Source organism: Ovis aries, chromosome 18 (genome assembly GCF_016772045.2).
Source record: "Ovis aries strain OAR_USU_Benz2616 breed Rambouillet chromosome 18, ARS-UI_Ramb_v3.0, whole genome shotgun sequence".
NCBI lineage: Eukaryota > Metazoa > Chordata > Mammalia > Artiodactyla > Bovidae > Ovis > Ovis aries.
Window position 1 is genome coordinate 24,813,482 of NC_056071.1, and position 23,500 is coordinate 24,836,981.

A 23,500-nucleotide genomic window follows, 5' to 3' on the forward strand; every position below is an offset into this window, starting at 1 on the left:
CATGTGTGTGTGTTGAGAGAAATAGAGAATAACATAAAAGAGATGATACATAATCTCTTAGCAAAAGCCCAACCCCAACCAATTGTTGTATACATACATATTTGGGTCACAAAAGGAGGCTAACTTTAAGTTAATCTCAGTCATTGACTGTTCTCAACAGGATTTTGAAATAATATCAATACAAATGATAAAAATAATTTTGAAAGATATAATACATAATGTCCTCCAAACCTCTAAACAGAGAGGTTGGTATCAGGAGGAAGTAAGAGGTTTCCCTGAACGTGTAGGAAGAGGTATCAGATAGTGTCTTTCTTGGGATGGATGAAGAAGAAACATCTGTGCTCAAGCATCACTTTCAAAAATTCTTTACAGAGCCATCAATAATACAAAAATAAAACGTAAAGCCTCTGATTCATTAAGGACAGGAGAGAGTGAATGGGTTGCCTGAAAAGCAAGAAAAGGAGACAATAAGAAGCTACAGAAAGACCAAACCAAAACAGATTGGAAGGAAGATGTCTCAAGATATAAGATACAAGATATAAGATTTGTCCGTTAAATGTGTATAAGATATATAAAACATAGTATCAAATATAAGGTTTATATTTAAAAAGGAAGTCTCCCAGATTCAACTTGAAAAAGGGAAATTAAAGTATTGAAAGAGGGCTTCCTTGGCAGTCCAGTGATTAAGAATACAACTTGCAGTGCGGGGCACATGGGTTCGATCCCTAGTCTTTGTTGCACAGAGCAACTACTGAGCCTGTGCTCTAGAGCCTGAGAACTACACCTACGGAGCCCATGTGGCCCATATGCCCTAGAACCTGTACTCCACACAAGAGAAGCCACTGCAACTAGAGAGTAGCCCCCGATCGCTCCAACTAGAAAAAGCCCAAGTGCAGCAATGAAAGACCCAGTGCAGTCAAAAATCAATAAACAGAAATATTAAAAGCTTGCATTTAAAAAAAAAAAGAAAGAAATGCTCTCTCTCATTCCAAATTATACCCCACTTGAAAGAGAAACATTTAAAATGAAATCGTATGAGGTTAAAAATAAAGTGATGGGTAAAAACCATGCAAATGCAGATTAAAAGAAAGTGGGGTAACAATGTTAATTCTGTCAGACAAAAGCTGAGGCAACTATTACGAGAAGTTTTCACAAAAGGATAAAAGAAGAGTACACCATGGAGATATGAAAATTGAGAACTTTATGGTGTACTCTTCCATCATTTCGTAAAAATTTCTTCTAATAAAGACATTGAAATATGTAAAGCAAAATTTTTGGAAATGTCTTACAGATATGGTACCAGATTTCAGTGAACACCACTCCAAGCTTTTACAGATTAGACCAAAATATAATCAGTTGATGATTTATAAGACGGAATATATACATATTTTAATATCACATTTGAGTATATCCGTATCTGAAACTCCAGAGTAATCATTCCTTTCAAATGGGCGCTGAACATTTAAAACATTAAGCTACATCACATTCTGGCTCACAAAATAAGCCTCAATAAATTCCAACAAATAAAAAGTGTCCAGGACACATCCTGTGGCCACGATGCAATGAAACTGGAATTTTCTAATAAAAAAAATTATAAGAACAACAAGGTTAAATCTTGGAAGTTTAACCACAAGAAACTAACAATAACAACAGCAGTCTTCTAAAAATCTGGGTTTAAATTGGAAATCAAAGCTGCAGTTACAGGCCATTTCTAAAATAACAACAATTAGATCATCATGTTTTAAAATCCATGGGTTGCAGCCAAAGGGTCATTCAGAGGAAAATTTCTAGCTTTTTATAATTATGGTGACGCTGACAGTGGTGGCTATAGTAACTGTACTAGCCAACCAACTGTGCTAAGGGATTCACATCTGGTGTTCCAGTTCATTGTCTGTCCCAGAACTGCTGCAAGGCGACTCCTATAGTCACCCCCATCTTCCAGATAAGGAGACTGGAGTCACAGAAAAGTTCAGTAGATTCGCCAAGTCAGACGTTTGGTAAATAATCGGACAGAGGTTTAAACTCAGATCTAGTTGGGCTCAAAGCTAAGCAGGTAACGACGGCATGATATGCTGTCATTTCTAAAATAGAAAGAGTGGGTTTGAAGGAACTAAATATTACACTCTAGCAGATGGACACAAGCGCAAAATAAATTTCAGAAAATCAAGAAGGAAAAAGAAATAAAACTAAAGCAGAAGTAAATACATCAGAAAGTAAACTGACAAGAGGAGATGTTTTTACTAACTCTGAGTCCTTTGAGAGGACCAGTGGAAGAGCTCACTTCAATCAGGTGAGTAAAACAGGAAGAAGGACCAGAGGACCGACTGAAATGCTCGTCAGTGGTCTCTATATAGTTCAGAGAAAAAATTTAAATTGTGAAATTGTAAAAGACATCTCTATACGAATAAATTTGAAATCTTGATGAAAAGTCATCCATCTTATCAACAATGTAAGGGAACAAAACTGTCAAAGGAAAATATTTTTTTAAAAACTGAATAGATCAGGGGACTTCCCGGGTGGTTCGGTGGTTAAGATTCTGCACTAATGATGCAGGGGACACGGGTTCCATGCCTGGTCAGGGAACGAAGCTCTCGCATGCTGCCCATGGTCTGGCCTAAAACATAAAATAAAAATTGTTTCTTTAAAAAAAATTAAATAGACAGCAACCAAAGAAACAATGGAAAGTTTCAAAGAACCACCTCAAACATGATGACAGGACCAAGAGATTTTCTGGAAAACTACTTGAAACTTTTACTGAGTATATTTTAAATTGTGTTGTGTATGTGTTAGTCGCTTAGTCACGTCCAACTCTTTTCGACTCCATGAACTGTAGCCCACCAGGCTCCTCTGTCCATGGGATTCTCCAAGCAAGAATACTGGAGTGGGTTGCCATTCCCTCCTGCAGGGGATCTTCCTGACCCAGAGATCAAGCCTGGGTCTCCTGCTTTGCAGGCGGTTTCTTCACCCTCTGAGCTACAAAAGAAGCCCTATTTTAAGTTAGTAAACTATTTCAGACCCTGGGCTTCAGCAGTGAAAGCGCAGAGTCCTAGCCATTGGACCTCCTTTTTTAATAATAACCTAACAGCAGAAAGTGAGGTGAAGGGTCATTTCTTTTTGCTTTGTTTGCTTTTTTAAAAAAAGAGTTTTTAATTAATTAATTTTTGGCCATGCTAGGTCTTCATTGCTGCTCGAAGGCTTTCTCAAGTTGCGGTGAGCAGGGACTGCTCTCCATTGCGGTGCACCAGCTTTTCATTGCTATGGCCTCTCGTTTCAGAGCATGGACTCTAGGCACTCAGGCCTTAGTAGTTGCAACACTAGAGCTCAGTAGTTGTGGCACATGGGTTTAGTTGCTCCGAGGCACGTGGGATCTTCCCAAACCAGTAATCAAACCTGTGTCCCCTGCATTGGTAAGCAAATTCTTATGCACTGTGCCATTAGGGAAGTCCACCATTTCTTTTTGTGAGCATAGATATAATGATCCTAAACAAAATATTAGCAAACTAAATTCAGTTCTCTATGAGAAGAATTGGGGTCCAGAAGGATAACAATATTAGGGGCTCAGTCTTAAAAAAGCCTGTGATATGTTTCTTCACACTGAGAACTCAGAAGAATGGTACACAATATGGCTGAGGAGCTGAGAAAGCGTTTAGCAGGCAACACCATTCTTGGAGAAAATACTTCCCAAATTGCAATTAGTAATTGGGACAATTTCTTTAATAAAAATAATTTTATCTCAGGATAGCCATCAATATTCTACTCAACTGTGAAAAGCTAGAGAATTTCCGTTAACATCTAGAAAAAGACATGGAACTCCTGTATTGTTACCATTGTTTATTAAAGTCCTGGAAACTTCAGTCAGTAGACTTAGAAAATAAAATGAAATAAATGGTAAAAATATTACAAGATGAAGCAAATTTGTTAATAGTTAGATATCAGACAGTTGGAAGCACAAGGGAAACTGTTGAATAGCTTCTGGATAGGAGAGATCTGTAAGATTGCTGGTTATGAAATAAATGTGTAAAAGTCATAACTTATAGATAAGTTATGAACAACTAGAAAAATATTTTAATAATGGTCTATTCAAAATAGAAAGGAAAGCACAGAGGGATAAATGTTATTAGAGATATTTAAACTCTATATGATGAAGAAAATAAAATTTGACTGAAGGTCTAAGAAAAAAAGCTGAGCAACTATAAAAACAAAGCAAAATCAAGGCCAAAAAAAAAAAAAAAATGTTCCTGGATGGGAAGATTCTCTCCCCAGATTCATCTATAAATCTCAGTAAAAATGTCAACCAGATATTTTCAAATCTGAGAAAATTATTATTCAAATTAATCAGAACTACTAGCTAACAGAAAGTAGCCAATAATTTCTATTTTATTTTTTAAAATAAAAACTTTTAATTTTTCTGGTTATAATTGTGATGGAAACTATAATTAAAATTTAATTTAAAATTAAAATTTATTGTAACTGTCATAAGAAATCAGAAATAAGAAATTAATAAGTAAAAGGGAAAAACTCGTTGTAAATTTTACCCCCTAGCATCTTCACCTGCCAAAAAACACTGTTCACAGTTTGATGTCTATTCAGGCAAGTACATTTTTATAACCCAGACTAGCCAGTATGACTATTTTTATGGTGTTTCTTAGCTTTACAACATACTGTGAACTTCTTTCCATATCCATATATTTTATTCTTGAGTTTGGTCACATAATGTTCCGTGTGTGAGTGTATCATAATATTTTTAATAAAAACCTCTCCTTGATGTACATTTAGGTTATCCCCACTGTTCTACTATTTTCTGTCTCTGTTTTAGTCCATGTATGTGTCAGGTACTCAGCCAAGACCTTCTCAGAACTATCTGCTCTCATTCCCACGTGGGAATTGTCATCTCCATTTTATGGGTGATCAGCTAAGTCATAAAGGAGTTCAGTCCCTGGTTTGAGGTTGCACAGATAAGGGGCAAACCTGGCATGCAAACTAAGGCCACCTCCAGAGTCTAAGCTCTCGGCCAGGTCGTTTCTGCACCTGCTTGTCATTCCTCCCAGTTACAAGCATTCTTGCGGCTAGTGCTAGGCAGCTGACTGCTTTTTTCATGGCAACAGTATTTATTGAGTGTCTCCTACCTGTGAAGCCTTCTTCCAAGCACTGGCATCTCTAAAAATATTTATCATTTATTATTTATTTGGCTGCATTGGGTCTCAGTTGCAGCACATGAGATCTTCATTGCCCCACACAAATCTTTAGTTGCAGCCACAGACTGTCTAGTTGTGGCCCGTGTGTCCAGTAGTTGTGACTGTGGCTTCTCTCTAATTGCAGAGTGGGGGCTTATTTGCTCTGCATCATGTGGGATCTTAGTTCCTCAACTAGGGATCAAACCCATGTCCCTGTCATTGCAAGTTGGATTCTTAACCACCGGACCACCAAGGAAGTCCCCAAGCACTGGGATTTAATGAGGAATCCATCGTAGGCAATCCCTTCAGAATAGTGGTGGGTGGAGATGCCTTTCTTGAATTTATCTAGATTCTTCTTGAGGTTAATTATATTTTCACCCTTTTCTCTCTTGGAGGGAATACATGCCAATGAGGTAATAGTCCTGTCCATCTTCATCTTTTGTCTCAGAGGCTTGCGCTTTTTGGAGGGCATCCTGGTGACCACACTTGTGCCTGCCTGTTCATGGATTCGATCACCTGCCAGGGTGCTTGAAAGTGCAACGTCCCCTGTGAGGGCCTTCTCTTGAGATCTCACATATGCCTTTAGAATTTTCCTGAGAGCAGACTTCAGAATGTCTTTCCAGTGACTGTGCGTGCGTGTTTGCATGCTCAGTGGTTCAGTTATGTCTGACTCTTTGTGACCCCGTGGACTGCAGCCTGCCAGGCTCCTCTGTCTGTGGAATTCTCCAGGTAAGAATATTGGAGTGGGTTGCCACTTCCTCCTCCAGGGGATCTTCCCAACCCAGGGATCGAGCCCACATCTCCAGCAGTGGCAGGCGATTCTTTACCACTTGAGCCACCTGGGAAGCCCAGCAACTATATGGGCACCCCTTAGCCCAGCGGAGTTGACACATAAAATTAACCATCACACCTAGGATCATTTCACCTTATATTGATGTGGGAAAGGTCCATTGAGGGCAAAGGAACCTTTGAGGTGCTTACCCACTATTCATTCATTCACTGGACATGCAGATGCCCCTACTCTGTGTGTGGCAAGCCTTGACAGAGCTCTGGGGACATAAAATGATGAAATATGGTCTCTTCCCTCTGGGAAGTAACAGTGCAGAGGAAGAAAGATCAAGTGTATAAAACTCATGTCAACACAGCCCGCTCACTTTACCAGTTGGGAAAGAGGCTGAGAGGCGTTGTGCCGTTCGTCTTGTCCGGTGACCGATGTATACAGACATACACCCCACTGATTCCAGCCGCAGGTCCCTGGAGTCCTATTAAAGACACTGTTTTAGAAAGAAAAGGAGCCATCAGTTTCCTCCCTTCATTTCTTATCTCTGAGTCACTCCTCAGCTGAAAACAAAAAAATTACCCCCGGGCTGGAGTGACCAAACTTTAAAAATTGCCTTTGATATAGAACACTGTCGGAGAACTCAGAAATTTGAAACACATTTTATCAGCTAGTTCTCCTCTCTCCATATGGTTATGCACCCTTGCAGAGTTCTCCAGTGAATTGAGTGTATTTTAACCAGATGGAAATAACATGGTTTCTTCTCTAGTGGGTTAGCTATGCCCAGCAGAGAGGCAAGCATGTAAGAGTTTTTCTCAGCAAGTGCTTGCAAAGTCAACAAGTGAAAAGGAAGGACGGAAAGAAGAAAGAAGACCAGAAAGAAGGAGAGAAAGGAGGACTTAACTGATGACACCCCGGCCCCCAGTCTGGAAATTCTTCAAGTCCCTTTAAAGGATGAACCATCTGTTTTTTTGCCCTTCAACTTTATACTTTTGACACTGCATTTTCTTTCGTAAAAAAAAAAAATTTATTTGGCTGTCCAGGTCTTAGCTGTGGCATACGAGATCTTTCATTGCCGTGTATGGATTCTCTAGTTGGAGCACCCGGACTCAGTAGTTGTGGCTCTCAGGCTTAGTGGCTCTGTGGCACGTAGTTCTCCGACCAGGAATCAAACCCATGATCTATGCAATGCGCGGCAGATTCTTAACCACTGGACCACCAGGAAGTCCCAGTTCTGCATTTTCTATGCAGATGACAGCTTAGCCAAGGCGAGTCTAAAGTTCACTGAGACTATGATGGTGAGTCAGTTTGCATCTCCTTTGGCCACGGGATCTCCTCGTGTGGGTCTTATGGAGACCCTTCCAGCCCGAGCATTCTATGGAAGCTCTAACTAAAGTGAATACGATCATGGTTTGGGAGGAAAGGCCTCCAAGGAGTAGGAGAGCTGATTCCTGGGGTGAAGTGGATGCTTCGGAGTTTTCTGTTGGGTAAGGGAAGCAGCTGGTCCTTTTTAGCACAGCCACATTGGAAGCCTCAGCTGTGCATCCTTGGGCAGCCTTGGAAGAGAACTGAAAGACAGCCTGGTGGAGGACCCACGCGGCTAGAGCAAGGCTGACAAGAGCTTGGCAAATGCTCCTACAGCCCTGGGGTAAAATCAGAGAAAGCTCGTTACTTCTGACCTTTTCAAGACTGGAATTGGGCAACGGCATGGGCTTGCCCACCAGCTCTGCTCACATTTGGTTCCATTAGGGAGCAGAAGCTGGTTCCAATGTCCTGAGCACAATTACCAAAGCTAAGTTGAACCGTGTGACCACGGCGCTGTGTTTTCAATTATTCTCTCTCTCTCCTCTCTTACTATGCCAGGCCTAGAGGGAACACAGGCTCCCACAGAAGTCCTATCCTGGCTTCTCCTCTACAGTCCTTTTGCAATTTTTCCCTCCCTTTTTTACATTTTCCACAGTAACAAGGCTCTTTTTGCAAACCCTCTTTGCTCTAGACTGAAGGGTTAATCCCTGGTCCCCAGTGCATCACCAGCCTCCCATCCCGGGGCTCCACTGGACATCCCACGTGACAGCCACAGCCGCAGAAGTCGCGGTTCTCTCTGGAAAAGCTTATTTTTAAAAACTGACTGTACTCATCAGACACTCCTACAACGGTCCTCTGGGATTAGCCCAGTTTCCACCAAGGAATTCAATCCTTCTGGTCTCCTAAACCCTACAGGCAGCTAACATTTCCACCACTGAGGGCAGGACATGCATTTTACGGGGTCTCAAAGGTCTCCACATGTTTGTGATCTGGAAAATGCTCACTGAGTGAGCTCACCTTTGCTGGGACAGCTCTTGTGGGCTGCGGAGGGTAGGGAGATAGAGGGGGGAAGGGAACTGGGTTTGCAGTCTAAGAATACACACAGATGGTGGTAATGCTTGGTGAAAAAGAAGGCAAGAGGCCTTTATTCCAGAGCCAAGCACTGAAGGGGAGAAGAATTTGGGCCTTGACTGGGGGTGACTGGCTCCTCTACTAGACTTGGATGGGATAAAAGACGGTTTCAAAAAGCTTCTCAGCCTTTGAATGTCACTATTTTCCATAACTTATGCCAGTGGCATCAGAAAGAACAACTATGCCAGGAGGATTTTTTAAGCAAAAAAAGAGGAAGTTTTATTCATTTGTCTAAGTGAATAGATAGTATGGTTTCAGGTATAGTATGGCTTCAGGCAAGGCTGTATCTAGGTGTTGGTATTATATCATCTAGGCTCATCCTTCTCTTTCTGTCTTCCTTTCTATCTTCATCTTCCTCTGTGAGTTCTGGACCTTCTGTGTTGGCTTCAGTCTCAGGCAGCCCTTTCCACGAGGTGGTATGGACAACTCCTTATTTATAGGTTCTCCGTACAGCACCAACGGAAGTCCAGAAGGATTTTAAACTTTGATTGTCTTTCAGTATTTCAAATGCCTAATGGACCAGTGTTGGCTGTGACACACACACACACGCACACACACACACTCACACTTCCTTCTCCATGAGTCCCAGGTGAACTACAGGAAATCCTCTGAAGTTGAACAAAATGCAACGAGGTTCGGATATATTAATCTTTACAGTGGTGCTGGTGTTGAGAGCTTATAGTTCTGGGATGTTGAATTGACAGAATGCAAAGGAATGCCTGTGTTGGGTTATGGTGAGAGGGAGGAGAGCATTTACAATTTGGATTTGAAAGATGACACCCAGAAGTAAAAGCTAGTAATGAGAAGATGGGGGGAAAAAAGAGCTACTCTAAAAGCTTGATTTCTGTGTATTCTTCAACCAATAGATATGAGCATTGATATTCAGATTAATGAATCCTCTAGAAATAAGGCAGGTTTTGAGCAAGCAGACCACGCCCTCTGGACTTGGGTTCATGACTTTGGTAAAATGTAGAAGTGATTAAAAAAAAGTTTCAGTGGTTTTGGGGGAGGAAGCTGACACTGTGGGCTGTAACTCAAAGAGGAGGTGAGCCGGAGGGCAGAAAGTACAGAGTGTAAAACATTGTGTTCAGGAAGTGGAAGGGCTGAAGAATGGTCCATTGTCAAAACCATGCTTGTTGTTAACAGTGTTGGTTAGTATGCTTTAAAATCTGCTAAGGAACTTTCCTGGTGGTCCAGTGGCTAAGACTCCATGCTCCCAATACAGGGAGCCGGAGCTTGACCCCTAATCAGGGAACTAGATTCCGCATGCTACAACTAAGAGCTCACATGGGGCAACTGAGATCCTGCATGTTACAACTAAGACCTGCTGCAGCCAAATAAATAATAAGTAAATATTTTTTAAATTAGTAAATAAGTATTTATATTTACTTACAAATAAGTAAAGTAAATCAGTGAATAAGTAAATATTTTTTAAAATAAATAAGTAAATATTTTAAAAATCTGTTAAGGTAGCAGTGAAAGTGAAAAATGAATCACTCAGTTGTGTCTGACTTTTTTGTGATGCTATGGACACACCAGGGTCCTGTGTCCATGCTATCTTCCAGGAAAGAATGCTCCCACTGCGGGAGGCAGTCATTCCTCTCTCCAGGGTGTTCTTCCCAACCCAGGGATCAAACCCAGGTCTCCCACATTGCAGGCAAATTCTTTACCATCTGAGCCAACAGAGAAGCCCAAGAAGACTGGAGGGGGTAGCCTATCCCTTCTCCAAGGGATCTTCCTGACCCAGGAATCAAACTGAGGTCTCCTGCATTGCAGGTGGATTCTTTAGCAACTGAGCTACCAGGGAAGTCTGGCAGATCTCATGTTAAATGTTCTTACCATAATTTTAAAAAGGTGAGGGGAAGATATGAAGGGGATAAAGAGAGACAGGTAACAAGAAGAGGATATAAATACAACATGTAATTTTTCAAAGATGGACAATTTGAGTATGTTTACATGCTGAGGATAAAACCCAGAAGAGAGGGAGAGATTGAGGTTAAAGAGAGACACTAATCAATGGCTGTGCAGAACCATGGCAAAGATGCAGGCCCCAGAGTCAGACTGCCTGCTTAAATTCCTGCTTTCACTGAGTTCTGGCTGTGCAGTCTTGGGAAACTGACCTAACCTCTCTGTGCCTCAGTTGTCTTTCTAAAAAAACTCTTGTTTATTTTTTAGCTGTACTGGGTCTTAATTGTGGCACGGAGGATCTTCGATCTTCATTTCAGTGTGTGGGATCTTCAGTTGAGGCATGCAAACTCTTAGTTGTGCCATGTGGGATCTAGTTCCCTGACCAAGAATTGAACCTAGGCCCACTTCACTGGGAGCACAGAGTCTTAGCCTCTAGACCACCAGGGAAATCCCCAGGAATTCCGTTTTTGTGTGTGTGTATGTGTGCAAAATTAGGATGTTGATGAAGAGCCTACAATAGATTTTACGAGAACTAAATGGTAAAGCAATTAGAACAGTACTAAATAAGTGTTGTTGTTGTTGTTGTTGTTCAGTCGCTCAGTCATGTCCGACTCTTTTCGACTCCATGGACTGTACCACACCAGGTTTCCCTGTTCTTCACCATGTCTCAGAGCTTGCTCAAACTCATGTCCTTTGAGTTGGTGATGCCATCAAACCATCTCTTCCTCTGTCGTCCCCTTCTCTTCCTGCCTTCGATCTTTCCCAGCAGCAGGGTCTTTTCTAATGAGTCAGCACTTCAAATCAGGTGGCCAAAGTATGGAGTTTCAGCTTCAGCATCAGTCCTTTCAATGAGTATTCAGGATTGATTTCCTTTAGGATTGACTGGTTTGATCTCTTTGCAGTCCAAGGGACTCTCAAGGGACTCTCAAGGGTCTTCTCCAACACCACAGTTCAAAAGCATCGATTCTTTGGCGTTCAGCCTTCTTTATCATCCACCTCTCACATCCATACATGACTACTGGAAAAACCGTAGCTTTGACTATATGGACCTTCGTTGGCAAAGTAATCTCTGCTTATTAATATGCTGTCACATGGTGTACTCTGCATATAAGTTAAATAATCAGGGTGACAATATACAGCCTTGATGTACTTCTTTCCCAATTTGGAACCAGTCCATAGTTCCATGTCTGATTCTAGCTGTTGCTTCTTGACCTGCATACAGGTTTCTCAGGAAGCAGGTAAGATGGTCTGGTATTCCCATCTCTTTAAGAATTTTCCACAGTTTGTGGTGATCCACACAGTCAAAGACTTTAGTATAGTCAATGAAGCAGAAGTAGATATTTTTCTTGAATTCTGTTGCTTTTTCGATGATCCAGCGGATGTTGGCAATTTGATCTCTGTTTCCTCTGCCTTTTCCAAATCCAACTTGAACATCTGGAAGTTCTCGGTTCACGTACTATTAAAGCCTAGCTTGGAGAATTTTCAGCATTACTTTTCTAGCATGTGAAATGAGTGTAGTTGTGTGGTAGTTTGAGCATTCTTTGGCATTGCCTTTCTTTGGTTGACCTTTTCCAGTCCTGTGGCCACTGCTGAGTTTTCCAAATTTGCTGGCATAATGAGTGCAACACTTTCACACTATCATCTTTTAGAATTTGAAATAGCTCAGCTGGAATTCTATCACCTACACTAGCTGTGTTCATAGTGATGCTTCCTAAGGCCCACTTGACTTCACATTCCAGGATGTCTGGCTCTAGGTGAGTGATCACACCATTGTGGTTATCTAGGTCTTTAAGATCTTTTTTGTATAGTTTTTCTGTGTATTCTTGCCACCTCTTCTTAATATATTCTGCTTCTGTTAGGTCCATACCATTTCTGTCCTTTATTGTGTCCATCTTAGCATGAAATGTTCCCTTGATATCTCTAATTTTCTTGAAGAGATTTCTAGTCTTTCCCGCTCTTTTGTTTTCCTCTATTTCTTTGCACTGATCACTTAAGAAGGCTTTCTTATCTTTCCTTGCTATTCTTGGGAGCTCTGCATTCAGATGAGTATATCTTTTCTCCTTTGCCTTTATCTTCTCTTCTTTTCTCAGCTATTTGTAAGGCCTCCTCAGACAACCATTTTGCCTTTTTGCATTTCTTTTTCTTGGGCATGGTTTTGATCACTGCCTCCTATACAATGTTAGGAACCTCTGTCCATAGTTCTTCAGACACTCTATCAGATCTAATCCTTTGAATCTATTTGTCACTTCTACTGTGTAATCATAAGGGATTTGATTTAGATCATACCTGAATGGCCTATTGGTTTTCCCTACTTTCTTCAATTTAAGTCTGAATTTTGCAGTAAGGAGTTCATGATTTGAGCCACAGTGAGCTCCTGATCTTGTTTTTGCTGACTGTGTAGAGCTTCTCCATCTTCGGCTGTAAAGAATATAATCAATCTGATTTCAATATTGACTATCTGGTGATATCCATGTGTAGAGTCTCTTGTGTTGTTGGAAGAAGGTGTTTGCTATGACTGTGAGTGAGTGAAAGTCACTCAGTTGTGCCCAACTCTTTACAACCCCATGGACTATACAGTGCATTGAATTCTCCAGCCCAGAATACTGGAGTGGGTAGCCTTTCCCTTTTCCAGGGGATCTTCCCAATCCAGGGATCGAACCCAGGTCTCACATTGCAGGAGGATTCTTTACCATCTGAGCCACCAGGGAAGTCCAAGAATACTGGAGTGATCACTCCATTGTGATTATCTAGGTCTATCCCTACTCCAGCAAATCTTCCCAACCCCAGAATCAAACCGGGGTCTCCTGCATCACAGGTGGATTCTTTACCAGCTGAGCTATGAGGGAAGCTATGACCATAGATAACCATCATTTTTATTGTTTTTAAGTCCGGAGAAACTGAGGCGTGGAATCCAGAAAACAGATGGGTGGATTGGATGTGCTCCATAGGAGGGCACATGTTTCACTATGAAGGGTATGGACAGGTAGGAAAAGACGGCAAATGGACTTGTGAACTCTGGCATACACTGTCACGTGTGTGAATCCTCTATACGTGGTTGTGCATACTTGTGTGTACTTTACCGTACAGTCCTGTGTAGAGGACAGCCATGCAGCATCTTTATTTCAAGCCCAGGATGTCCAGAAGCAAGCGTAAAAGCAGTGGTGATACAGCTGATCCTACTGTACTTTTCAAGGTATTGTGCTGTGAGATTAAAATTTTCTTTATTTTTTTTCTTTATATATTACTTGTGTGAAAAGTATTATAAACCTATTACAGTACAGTAGGGGCTTCTCAGGTGGCTCAGATGGTAAATAATCTGTCTGCAATGCAGGAGACCAGAGTTTATTCCATGGGTTGGGAGGATCCCTTGGAGAAGGGAATGGCAACCCATACCAGTATTCTTGCCTAGAGAATCCCATGGACAGAGGAGCCTGATGGGATGCGGTTCATGGGGTCACAAAGAGTCAGACACGACCTAGTGACTAACACTTTCTTCACACTACGGTACTCTATAGCCTATCGTGTTAGCTGGGTACCTCAGCTAACTTGGACTTACGAACAAATTGGACTTATGAACACATTCTCAGAACAGAATTGACTTGTATATATGGGACTCACTGTTTTCTAGATGGAAGGAAACAGAGTACAGGACTTTGGGATATTGGCAAGAGAGTGTTTGATAAAATGGGCCAATATTTAGTTGTGTTAATTGCTCAGTCATGTCTGACTGTTTTCAACCCCGTGGACTGTAGCCCACCAGGCTCCTCTCTCCATGGGATTCTCCAGGCAAGAATACTAGAATGGGTAGCCGTTCTGTTCTCCAGGGGATGGACAGGATTCATGCCTGAATCCATGAAAGGCACTTCTCAGTGAAGCGGAGCTGAGCTGTGCTGAGAGTGATGCTGTTGACCTGATGAGTAAAGCCAGGGATTAAACCCGAGTCTCCTGCATTGCAGGTGGTTTCTTTACTGGGCCTCACTTGTGGCTCAACTGGTAAAGAATCTGCCTGCAGTGCCAGAGACCTGGGTCTGATCCCTGGGTTGAGAAGGTCCCCTGGAGGAGAGAAAGGCTACCCACTCCAGCATTTTGGCCAAGAGAATTCCATGGACTGTATAATCCATGGGGTCACAAAGAGTCAGACACGACTGAGTGACTGACTTTGACTTTCACTTTGTTTACTGTCTGAGTCACCAGGGAAGCCCACTGAGTTAAGTTATATTAAAGCATCAAGAAGAGTGCCTGATATATAGGGTACACTCTCAAATAGTTATTCATTCATTCATTTTGATTCATTGTTATTGGTTGCTATAGACATGTACGTGTGTGTTCAGTCATGTCCGACTCTTTGTGACCCCATAGACTGTAGCCTCCACCCCACCCCCAGGCTCTTCTGGCCATGGGATTTGCCAGGCAAGAATACTGGAGGGCATTGCCATTTTCTCCTCCATGGGATCTTCCTGAACCAGGGATTGAACCTGCGACTACTGTGTTTCCTACATTGCAGGCAGATTCCTTATCACTGAGCCATTCAGGTTGGTAGATACATTGATAAAATTAAAATGCTAATAGAGAAAACAATACAATGCACCTGGGTATTGATAAACACTGTCTTCGTTCAAGAAGATGTTCTTGGGGAGATTATATAATATGAAAGGGTTTCTGCATGATGAAATGCTGGAAGACCTCTGCTTTTCCTTATTCAGTACTAGCTGTGCACCAACAGCAGTACCCGTGGGCCAAGAGCATCCCACAGTCTGTTATTCTGGCAACAGGCTTTATTTTGTGGCTTGGGCCTGAGTCAGAACTCTGCAGCATCAGAGCCCCTTTAACCACCTGCCTCATGGACAGGATTCATGCCTGAATCCATGACAGGCATTTCTCAGTGAAGCGGAGCTGAGCTGTGCTGAGAGTGATACTGTTGACCTGATGAGTAAAGCCAGTTTTTGACTCATCCCAGGGTTTGATCCCATAGGGAAAGATGACAAAGGAGACCCTCAGCCTGGCTGAGATACCAACCAGGTGTGACATTGGTGCTGGGGAAGCGCACACAGGTTTGCCAGGTACCTGTTGTGTGCTAAGCCCTTTGGCATGAACCATCTAAGATTCACCTTCTTTTATACTCAAAACAATCCTGGTGGGTTAACATTATGTGAGCCTCCCAAACCTCCTTGTAGACTCTTTATCTGGGAATTGGGCTTCCCAGGCAGCTCAGTGGTAAAGAATTCACCTGCCAAGCAGGAGACACAGGTTTGACCCCTGGGTCGGGATATCCCCTGGAGGAGGAAATGGCAACCCACGCCAGTATTCTTGTCTGGAGAATCCCATGGACAGAGGAGCTTGGTGGGCTACAGTTCACGGGGTCCAAAGAGTTAGGCATGACCGAGTAACTAAACAGCAGCAGCATCTGGAAATTGAGGGCATAGACATCATCAATCTTCAGCCTGGGCTCTGAATCCCAGGTTTACTTGGAGATGCTACAGGAGTGACCAGGGGTAGCAGAAGGGGACTGGCAGGTTCAACCCAGTCCTTTTCTCACTCTGACCTGCTCTATAGGCTGGAGTACCCCATACACTCTTGTCTGAAGAATGGCTTTTACATTTAAAAGTCTCACAGGTCTCTGTGATCTCTGAACTCCTATCTGTGATCTGATCACTGACTGTCCTGTGAATGCTCTTTGTGGCTTTGCATTTGAACCTCTTTCTCTCAGTGTCTCAGTGTCGCTGTGTGTAGAAGGAGGGTTTGGATAAGAGAAGCTCTGGGCTCTGTGACCCTCAGAGTGATTGTTGTTGTTCAGTTGCTAAGTTGTGTCTGACTCTTTGCGACCCTCATGGACTGTGGCACGCCAGGCTTCCCTGTCCCTCACTGTCTCCAGAGCTTGCTCAAACTCATGTTGGTTGAGTCAGTGATGCCATCCAACCATCTCATCCTCTGTTGTCCCCTTCTCCTCCTGCCTCCAACCTTTTCCAGATCAGGGCCTTTTCAAATGACTCAGCTCTTCACATTGGGTGGCCAAAGTATTGGAGCTTCAGGAGGGTGTGGTAAACACTTGATCCCTCCATGTGGCCGGCACCCTGGAAGGGCCGGGCAATCGAATGATGATCTCTCCATCTGTCCTGCTTCACGGACATCGTGGCTCAGTTCCAGGACTTGTGTCTCACTCCACTTGTCTGCAGCAAGTCCCATCGCCTCTTCCTATTTCCTTTCTCCTCCAGGGACCCACGAAGTGGTGGCTAAACCCAGTCCAGTCGCCACTCGTCAGCCGAAGGCCAGAGATCAGGAAAGGAAGAAGGGCAGCTTCCCCTCCTCCCTGAGGATGGAGCCGCACAGCCGTTCCGGAAAGAGCAGGAAATCCACCAAGCTGCGGTCTGTCTCCCGCTCCCTGATCCTCTGTAACGCCCGGACCAGCGACGACAGCTCAAGCCCCGACGAGAGATACCCTGACCCCTTCGAGAGTTCCCTGGGCCAGGGCAAGGAGGGAATTTTCCACTCATCTGTGCAGCTGGCAGACACGTCAGAGGTCGCGCCCCGCAGCATTCCTGACCTCACACTGTCCTCCGAGGCCACACAGCTCCAGGCAGCTGGGAACGATCGAGGCAAGGCCTGCAGGAGGATGTTCTTCATGAAGGTGTGCCCGGGTGTGTGGGGCGGGAGGAGTCCCCGGTGGCTCCTGGGGCCATGGATGAAAGTCAACACATCGTCCTAGTCCAAAGTCAGGGAGGCACAGAGTTCGCATTCTGAACAAGAGCAGGGAAAAGGTGATCATGAAGGCTTCTCTAAAGAAGGGACATTCAGGACCTGAATGAAGAGAGCAGAGAAGTGAGTCATATGAACATCTGGGGGAAGAGCATCCAGGCAGAGGGAACAGCATGTACAAAGACAGGAAGAGGAGAGTGTGCACAGGGTATCCAGGGAAGAGGGGAGTGGGGAGGATGGAGTCGGGCAGGGAGCCAGTGTCCACCAGACATGGAGCTTTACCCTCAGAAGAATGGGGAAACATGGGAAGATGGAGCAGGGGTGCTGGTGGTTTAATTGCTAAGTCATATCCAATTCTTTGCAACCCCAGGGACTGTAGCCCACCAGGCTCCTTTGTCCGTGGAATTTCCCAGGCAAGAATACTGGAGTGGGTTGCTGTTTCCTTCTCCAGGGGATAGTCCCAATCCCGCGATCAAACCTGCATCTCCTGCATTGCAGGTGGTCTCTCGCAGGCGGATTCTTTACCAACTGAGCCACCTCAATAATTTTAACAAGCCCTCTGGCTCCCGAGCAGGGAGTGGAGCCTAGGGAGGCCAGTGAGCAGAACTACGACCATAACCCAAGCCAGAAGTGATGTGGTTTTACTGAGGGGGTCATGGCAGTGGTACTGTGGATGGTCAGGGTAGTTATTTACTTTCAAGGCACAGCTAGCACCATTTGTCCATGGGAGGATGAAAGGTGGCAAGTTTAACTGCAATTTCTGCCTTGACCAACCCCAGGGAAGGAAGATGGTGTATTCTAAGATGGGAAATATTCAAAGCTGCAGAAATGACCAGTAAAAGGTGAGATGCCACCAGAAGGACATAGGATTTGACAACGCAGGGGTGGGTGGGAGAGACTCCCAGGTGGAGGGAACTGCATAAGCAGAGATGCAGCAATGAGGAGGCCCCAGTGCTGATGCATGGGCTCCGTGCACAGAATGGTATGTCTGGAGCTATGTTCTGGGAGCCTGTCTAGTGGCAGGATGCTGGAGACCTGGGGAGGCCAGATGAACAGGCAGAGGGCAAGAGACTGGCAAGGGGTCCGGGGCAAGCCTCACCTTCTCGTCTGTCTGTGAGTCATGTGTGCACTAAATACTTTGGTTTAGATGGTGTTTTCACAGTTCTTTCTCATTGACCCTTTCCAGGGGAGAAGGAGATCACAGCAGCATTTGTATTTCAGGGGCAGGGGGATGAAGTACGGCCTAAGGGCTGGAGGTGTGGGCTCATTAGTCTGATTGCTTGGGTTTGAGTCCAGCTTTGCCAATTAGTAAACTGTGTGTTCCTGAAAAATTCACTTTACCTTAAAAAAAATTTTTTTTTAATTTATATTGAAGTATAGCTGATAAACTGGAGGAGGGCATGGCAATCCACTCCCGTATTCATGCCTGGAGAATCACCATGGACAGAGCAGACTGGCAGACTTCAGTCCTTGGAGTTGCATAGAGTCAGACATGACTGAACGACTAAGCATATAGATGATAAACAGTGTTATGATATTGATAGTATCAGGTTTATGGCAAAGTGATTACACATACAGATGTATCTGCATGCTAAGTCTCTTTACTGGTGTCCTACTCTTTGCAGTCCTATGGACTGGAGCCTGCCGGGGTCCTCTGTCCATAGGATTCTCTAGGCAAGAATACTGGGGTGGGTTGCCCTTTCCTTCTCTAGGGGATCTTCGTGACTCAAGGATCAAACCTGTGTCTCATGTCACCTGCATTGGCATGTGGATTCTTTTACCACGGGTGCCACCTGGGAAGCCCCTATACATGTATCTATTCTTTTCCAAATTCTTTTCCCATCTAGGTTGTTACATAATATTGAGAAAGAGTTCCCTGTGCTGATTGCTTTAACTTTTTGTGTGTCTGGTTGCTCATCTATGAGATGGAGACTTCTAGTAATGATACATACGTCAGATGAGTTTTATGAGGATACAGTTATAAGTATTTACACAAGAAAATCCACCATGCAGTGCACTTGTTGTTGTTGTTGTTTAGTCGCTAAGCTGTGTCAGACTTTTTTGCAACCGGATGAAATGTAGACTCCTCTGTCCATGGGATTCTCCAGGAAAGGATACTAGAGTGAGTTGTCATTTCCTCCTCCAAGGGATCTTCCCGACCCAGGGATCAAACCCATGTCTCTTGCATTGCAGGCAGATTCTTTAACATCTGAGCCACCGTCCTATGTCAAAAGTGCCAGGGCAGAAAGGTACAAGTTGACAGCTGGTCCCAGTATCCTTTCCTGGAGGAGCCTCTGTGTCCTCAGGAGCACCCGCACCCTGTCCCTCCTCACAGGGACTCACTACTCCCCGCCCTGGCTCCTACCCTGCCTTGCACCCAGGCGTGACTCCATTGGCCCAGGAGGACTCCTCAGCCTCCAGCAATGCCATGGTTACACTGATTTCAAAACAACGTCTGGAAAGAGGCCCTATGACATCATGCCTGTTTCTAGAAACGCCTAATATGAAAATTAAAAAAGAGGAAGTTAGATAAATAGCCAACTGAAAAAAGGAATAAAAGCCTTATTGGATGTGTTGTGTTTGGCACCACCAGGACTAAGTCAGTCAACGCCCAGGGATGTTCCAGAGCTGGGCAGGGACGTATAGAATCTGAAGCAGACATTTGGATCTGCACTGTGCATTGAGGGTCCAAAGGGGCTTCTTCTTCAGGGTAGCATCCAGAGCCCTGGGGAAGAGTGTTCAAAGTCAGATTCCCCAACCTAGTAAATAGAAACTCAATGTATCAGACCTAGACTTTATTTTTAATTATTTTTTATGGACTTTTCTTAAAAAAATCTTTAATACATATTTTATTTAATCCAATATATCCAAAACATTATTTCATTAATATAAAATTATTATCAAATAATTATCCAAGTATTTTACATCTCTTTTTTTGTACTAAGTCTTTTGAAACCAGGCATATTACTTACATAACATCTCAGTTTGGACTAAAAACATTTCTTTTTTCTCTCTTTCTTATTTTTTAAATTATGAAAGTATGGTAACACATTTAAAAGTGACTTGGAAAGTACAGAGCAAAGTTACACATAGTCCTACTATATATTGCGATTATTTTTTTAAGTAGATAAATTAAGATTTTTAGTTGGGGTTTCCAGAGAAGGAAATGCCAACCCACTCCAGTACTCTTGCCTGGAAAATCCCATGGATGGAGGAGCCTGGTAGGCTGCAGTCCATGGGGTCGCTAAGGGTCAGACAGGACTGAGTGACTTCACTTTCACTTTTCACTTTCATGCATTGGGGAAGGAAATGGCAACCCACTCCAGTGGTCTTGCCTGGAGAATCCCAGGGACAGGGGAGCCTGGTGGGCTACCATCTATGGGGTCAGAGTCGGACATGACTGAAGCGACTTAGCAGCAGCAGCAGTTGGGGTTTCAGTATCAAACTCTGAAAAATTGATAGAATGAATATACAGAAAAGTAGAAGGATATGGTAGACCTGAAAATCACCCTGAACCAGTTCAACATAATTAAGATTTATGCAATTTTCACACAACAGTAGCATACAAATTCTATTCAAGTTCCCATGGATTATAAATAGGACACACTAGGACATACCCAGGGACATAAAACATGGTGCAAACTTTTCATAAACCTAGACTTTTCAAAGGAAGGAATGCACAATCTTCTTGGCTACTCCAGACTCACTGTCTTTTTCCAAACAGAAAGAGCGTTTTTTAATGCCCTTTAAGTAGAATGCATTGAGAGATTGGGATTGACATATATACACTACTGATACTATGTATAAAATAGATAACCAACTAATGAGAACCTACTGTGTAGCACAGGAAGCACTACTCAGTGCTCTGTGGTGACCTAAATGGAAAGGAAATCCAAAAAAAGGAAATCCATATGGACATGAATTTGAGCAAACTCCTGGAGATATTGAAGGAAGAGGAGCCTGACATGCTGTAGTCCATGGGATCCAAAAGATTCGGACATAACTTAGCAACTGAACAACACAATGTGAATGTATAGTTGATTCACTTTGTTGTACAGCAGAAAATGACACAACATTGTAAAACAGCTATACTCCAGTAAAAATTTTTTGAAATTAAAAACATTAAAGTTAAAAATCAAGGTAAAATATTTTTTAATATAAATTTATTTATTTTAATTGGAGGTTAATTACTTTACAATATTGTATTGGTTTTGCCATACATCAACGTGAATCCGCCACAGGTATACACGTGTTCCCCATCCTGAACCACCCTCCCTCCTCCATCCCCGTACCATCCCTCTGGATCGTCCCAGTGCACCAGCCCCAAGCATCCAGTATCATGCATCAAACCTGGACTGGGGATTCATTTCATATATGATATTATACATGTTTCAACGCCATTCTCCAAAATCATCCTACCCTCTCCCTCTCCCACAGAGTCCAAAAGACTGTTCTATACATCTGTATCTCTTTTGCTATCTCGCTTACAGGGTTATTATTACCATCTTTCTAAGTTCCATATATATGCGTTAGTGTACTGTATTGGTGTTTTTCTTTCTGGCTTACTTCACTCTGTATAATAGGCTCCAGTTTTATCCACCTCATTAGAACTGATCCAAATGTATTCTTTTTAATGGCTAAGTAATATTCCATTGTGTATATGTACTACAGCTTTCTTATCCATTCGTCTGCTGATGGACATCTAGGTTGCTTCCATGTCCTGGCTATTATAAACAGTGCTGCGATGAACATCGGGGTACACATGTCTCTTTCAATTTTGGTTTCCTCGGTGTGTATGCCCAGCAGTGGGATTGCTGGGTCATATGGCAGTTCTATTTCCAGTTTTTAAGGAATCTCCACACTGTTCTCCACAGTGGCTGTACTAGTTTGCATTCCCACCAACAGTGTAAGAGGGTTCCCTTTTCTCCACACCCTCTCCAGCATTTATTGCTTGTAGACTTTTGGATCGCAGCCATTCTGACTGGCATGAAATGGTACCTCATTGTGGTTTTGATTTGCATTTCTCTGATAATGAGTGATGTTGAGCATCTTTTCATGTGTTTGTTAGCCATCTGTATGTCTTCTTTGGAGAAATGTCTATTTAGTTCTTTGGACCATTTTTTGATTGGGTCATTTATTTTTCTGGAATTGAGCTGCATAAGTTGTTTGAGATAAGTTTTTGAGATTAGTTGTTTGTCAGTTGCTTCATTTGCTATTATTTTCTCCCATTCAGAAGGCTGTCTTTTCACCTTGCTTATAGTTTCCTTTGTTGTGCAGAAGCTTTTAAGTTTAATTAGGTCCCATTTGTATATTTTTGCTTTTATTTCCAATATTCTGGGAGGTGGGTCATAGAGGATCCTGCTGTGATTTATGTCGGAGAGTGTTTTGCCTATGTTCTCCTCTAGGAGTTTTATAGTTTCTGGTCTTAGGTTTAGATCTTTAATTCATTTTGTGTTTATTTTTGTGTATGGTGTTAGAAAGTGTTCTAGTTTCATTCTTTTACAAGTGGCTGACCAGTTTTCTGAGCACCACTTGTTAAAGAGATTGACTTTAATCCATTGTATATTCTTGCCTCCTTTGTCAAAGATAAGGTGTCCATAGGTGCGTGGATTTATCTCTGGGCTTTCTATCTTGTTCCATTGATCTATATTTCTGTCTTTGTGCCAGTACCATACTGTCTTGATGACTGTGGCTTTGTAGTAGAGCCTAAAGTCAGGCAGGTTGATTCCTCCAGTTTCATCTTCTTTCTCAAGATTGCTTTGGCTATTTGAGGTTTTTGTATTTCCATACAAATTGTGAAATTATTTGTTTTAGCTCTGTGAAAAATACCATTGGTAGCTTGATAGGGATTAATTGAATCTATAGATTGCTTTGAGTAGTATACTCATTTTCACTATATTGATTCTTCTGATCCAGGAACATGGTATATTTCTCCAGCTATTAGTGTCCTCTTTGATTTCTTTCACCAGTGTTTTATAGTTTTCTATATATAGGTCTTTAGTTTCTTTAGGTTGATATATTCCCAAGTATTTTATTCTTTTCATTGCAATGGTGAATGGGATTGTTTCCTTAATTTCTCTTTCTATTTTTTCATTATTAGTGTATAGGAATGCAAGGGATTTCTGTGTGTTGATTTTATATCCTGCAACTTTACTATATTAATTGATTATTAGCTCTAGTAATTTTCTGGTGGAGTCTTTAGGGTTTTCTATGTAGAGGATCATGTCATCTGCAAACAGTGAGAGTTTTACTTCTTCTTTTCCAGTTTGGATTCCTTTTATTTCTTTTTCTGCTCTGATTGCTGTGGCCAAAACTTCCAAAACTATGTTGAATAGTAGTGCTGAAAGTAGGCACCCTTGTCTTGTTCTTCACTTTAGGGGAAATGCTTTCAACTTTTCACCACTGAGGATAATGTTTGCTATGGGTTTGTCATATATAGCTTTTATTATGTTGAGGTATGTTCCTTCTATTCCTGCTTTCTGGAGAGTTTTTTATCATAAATGGATGTTGA

At 42.6% G+C, this 23,500-nt stretch overlaps 1 protein-coding gene across 4 annotated transcripts in view; it reads left to right on the plus strand.

The window, feature by feature from the left end:
* The window catches only part of IL16 (interleukin 16), a 129,815-nt gene that overhangs the window by 28,511 nt on the left and 77,804 nt on the right, over window positions 1-23,500 (plus strand). For all 4 annotated transcript variants that reach the window (XM_042235151.2, XM_042235150.2, XM_027957135.2 and 1 more), the window contains exon 2: window positions 16,509-16,921. In XM_042235151.2, coding sequence (XP_042091085.2) covers window positions 16,509-16,921 — 413 coding nt within the window. The remainder of the gene's footprint in view (window positions 1-16,508; window positions 16,922-23,500) is intronic.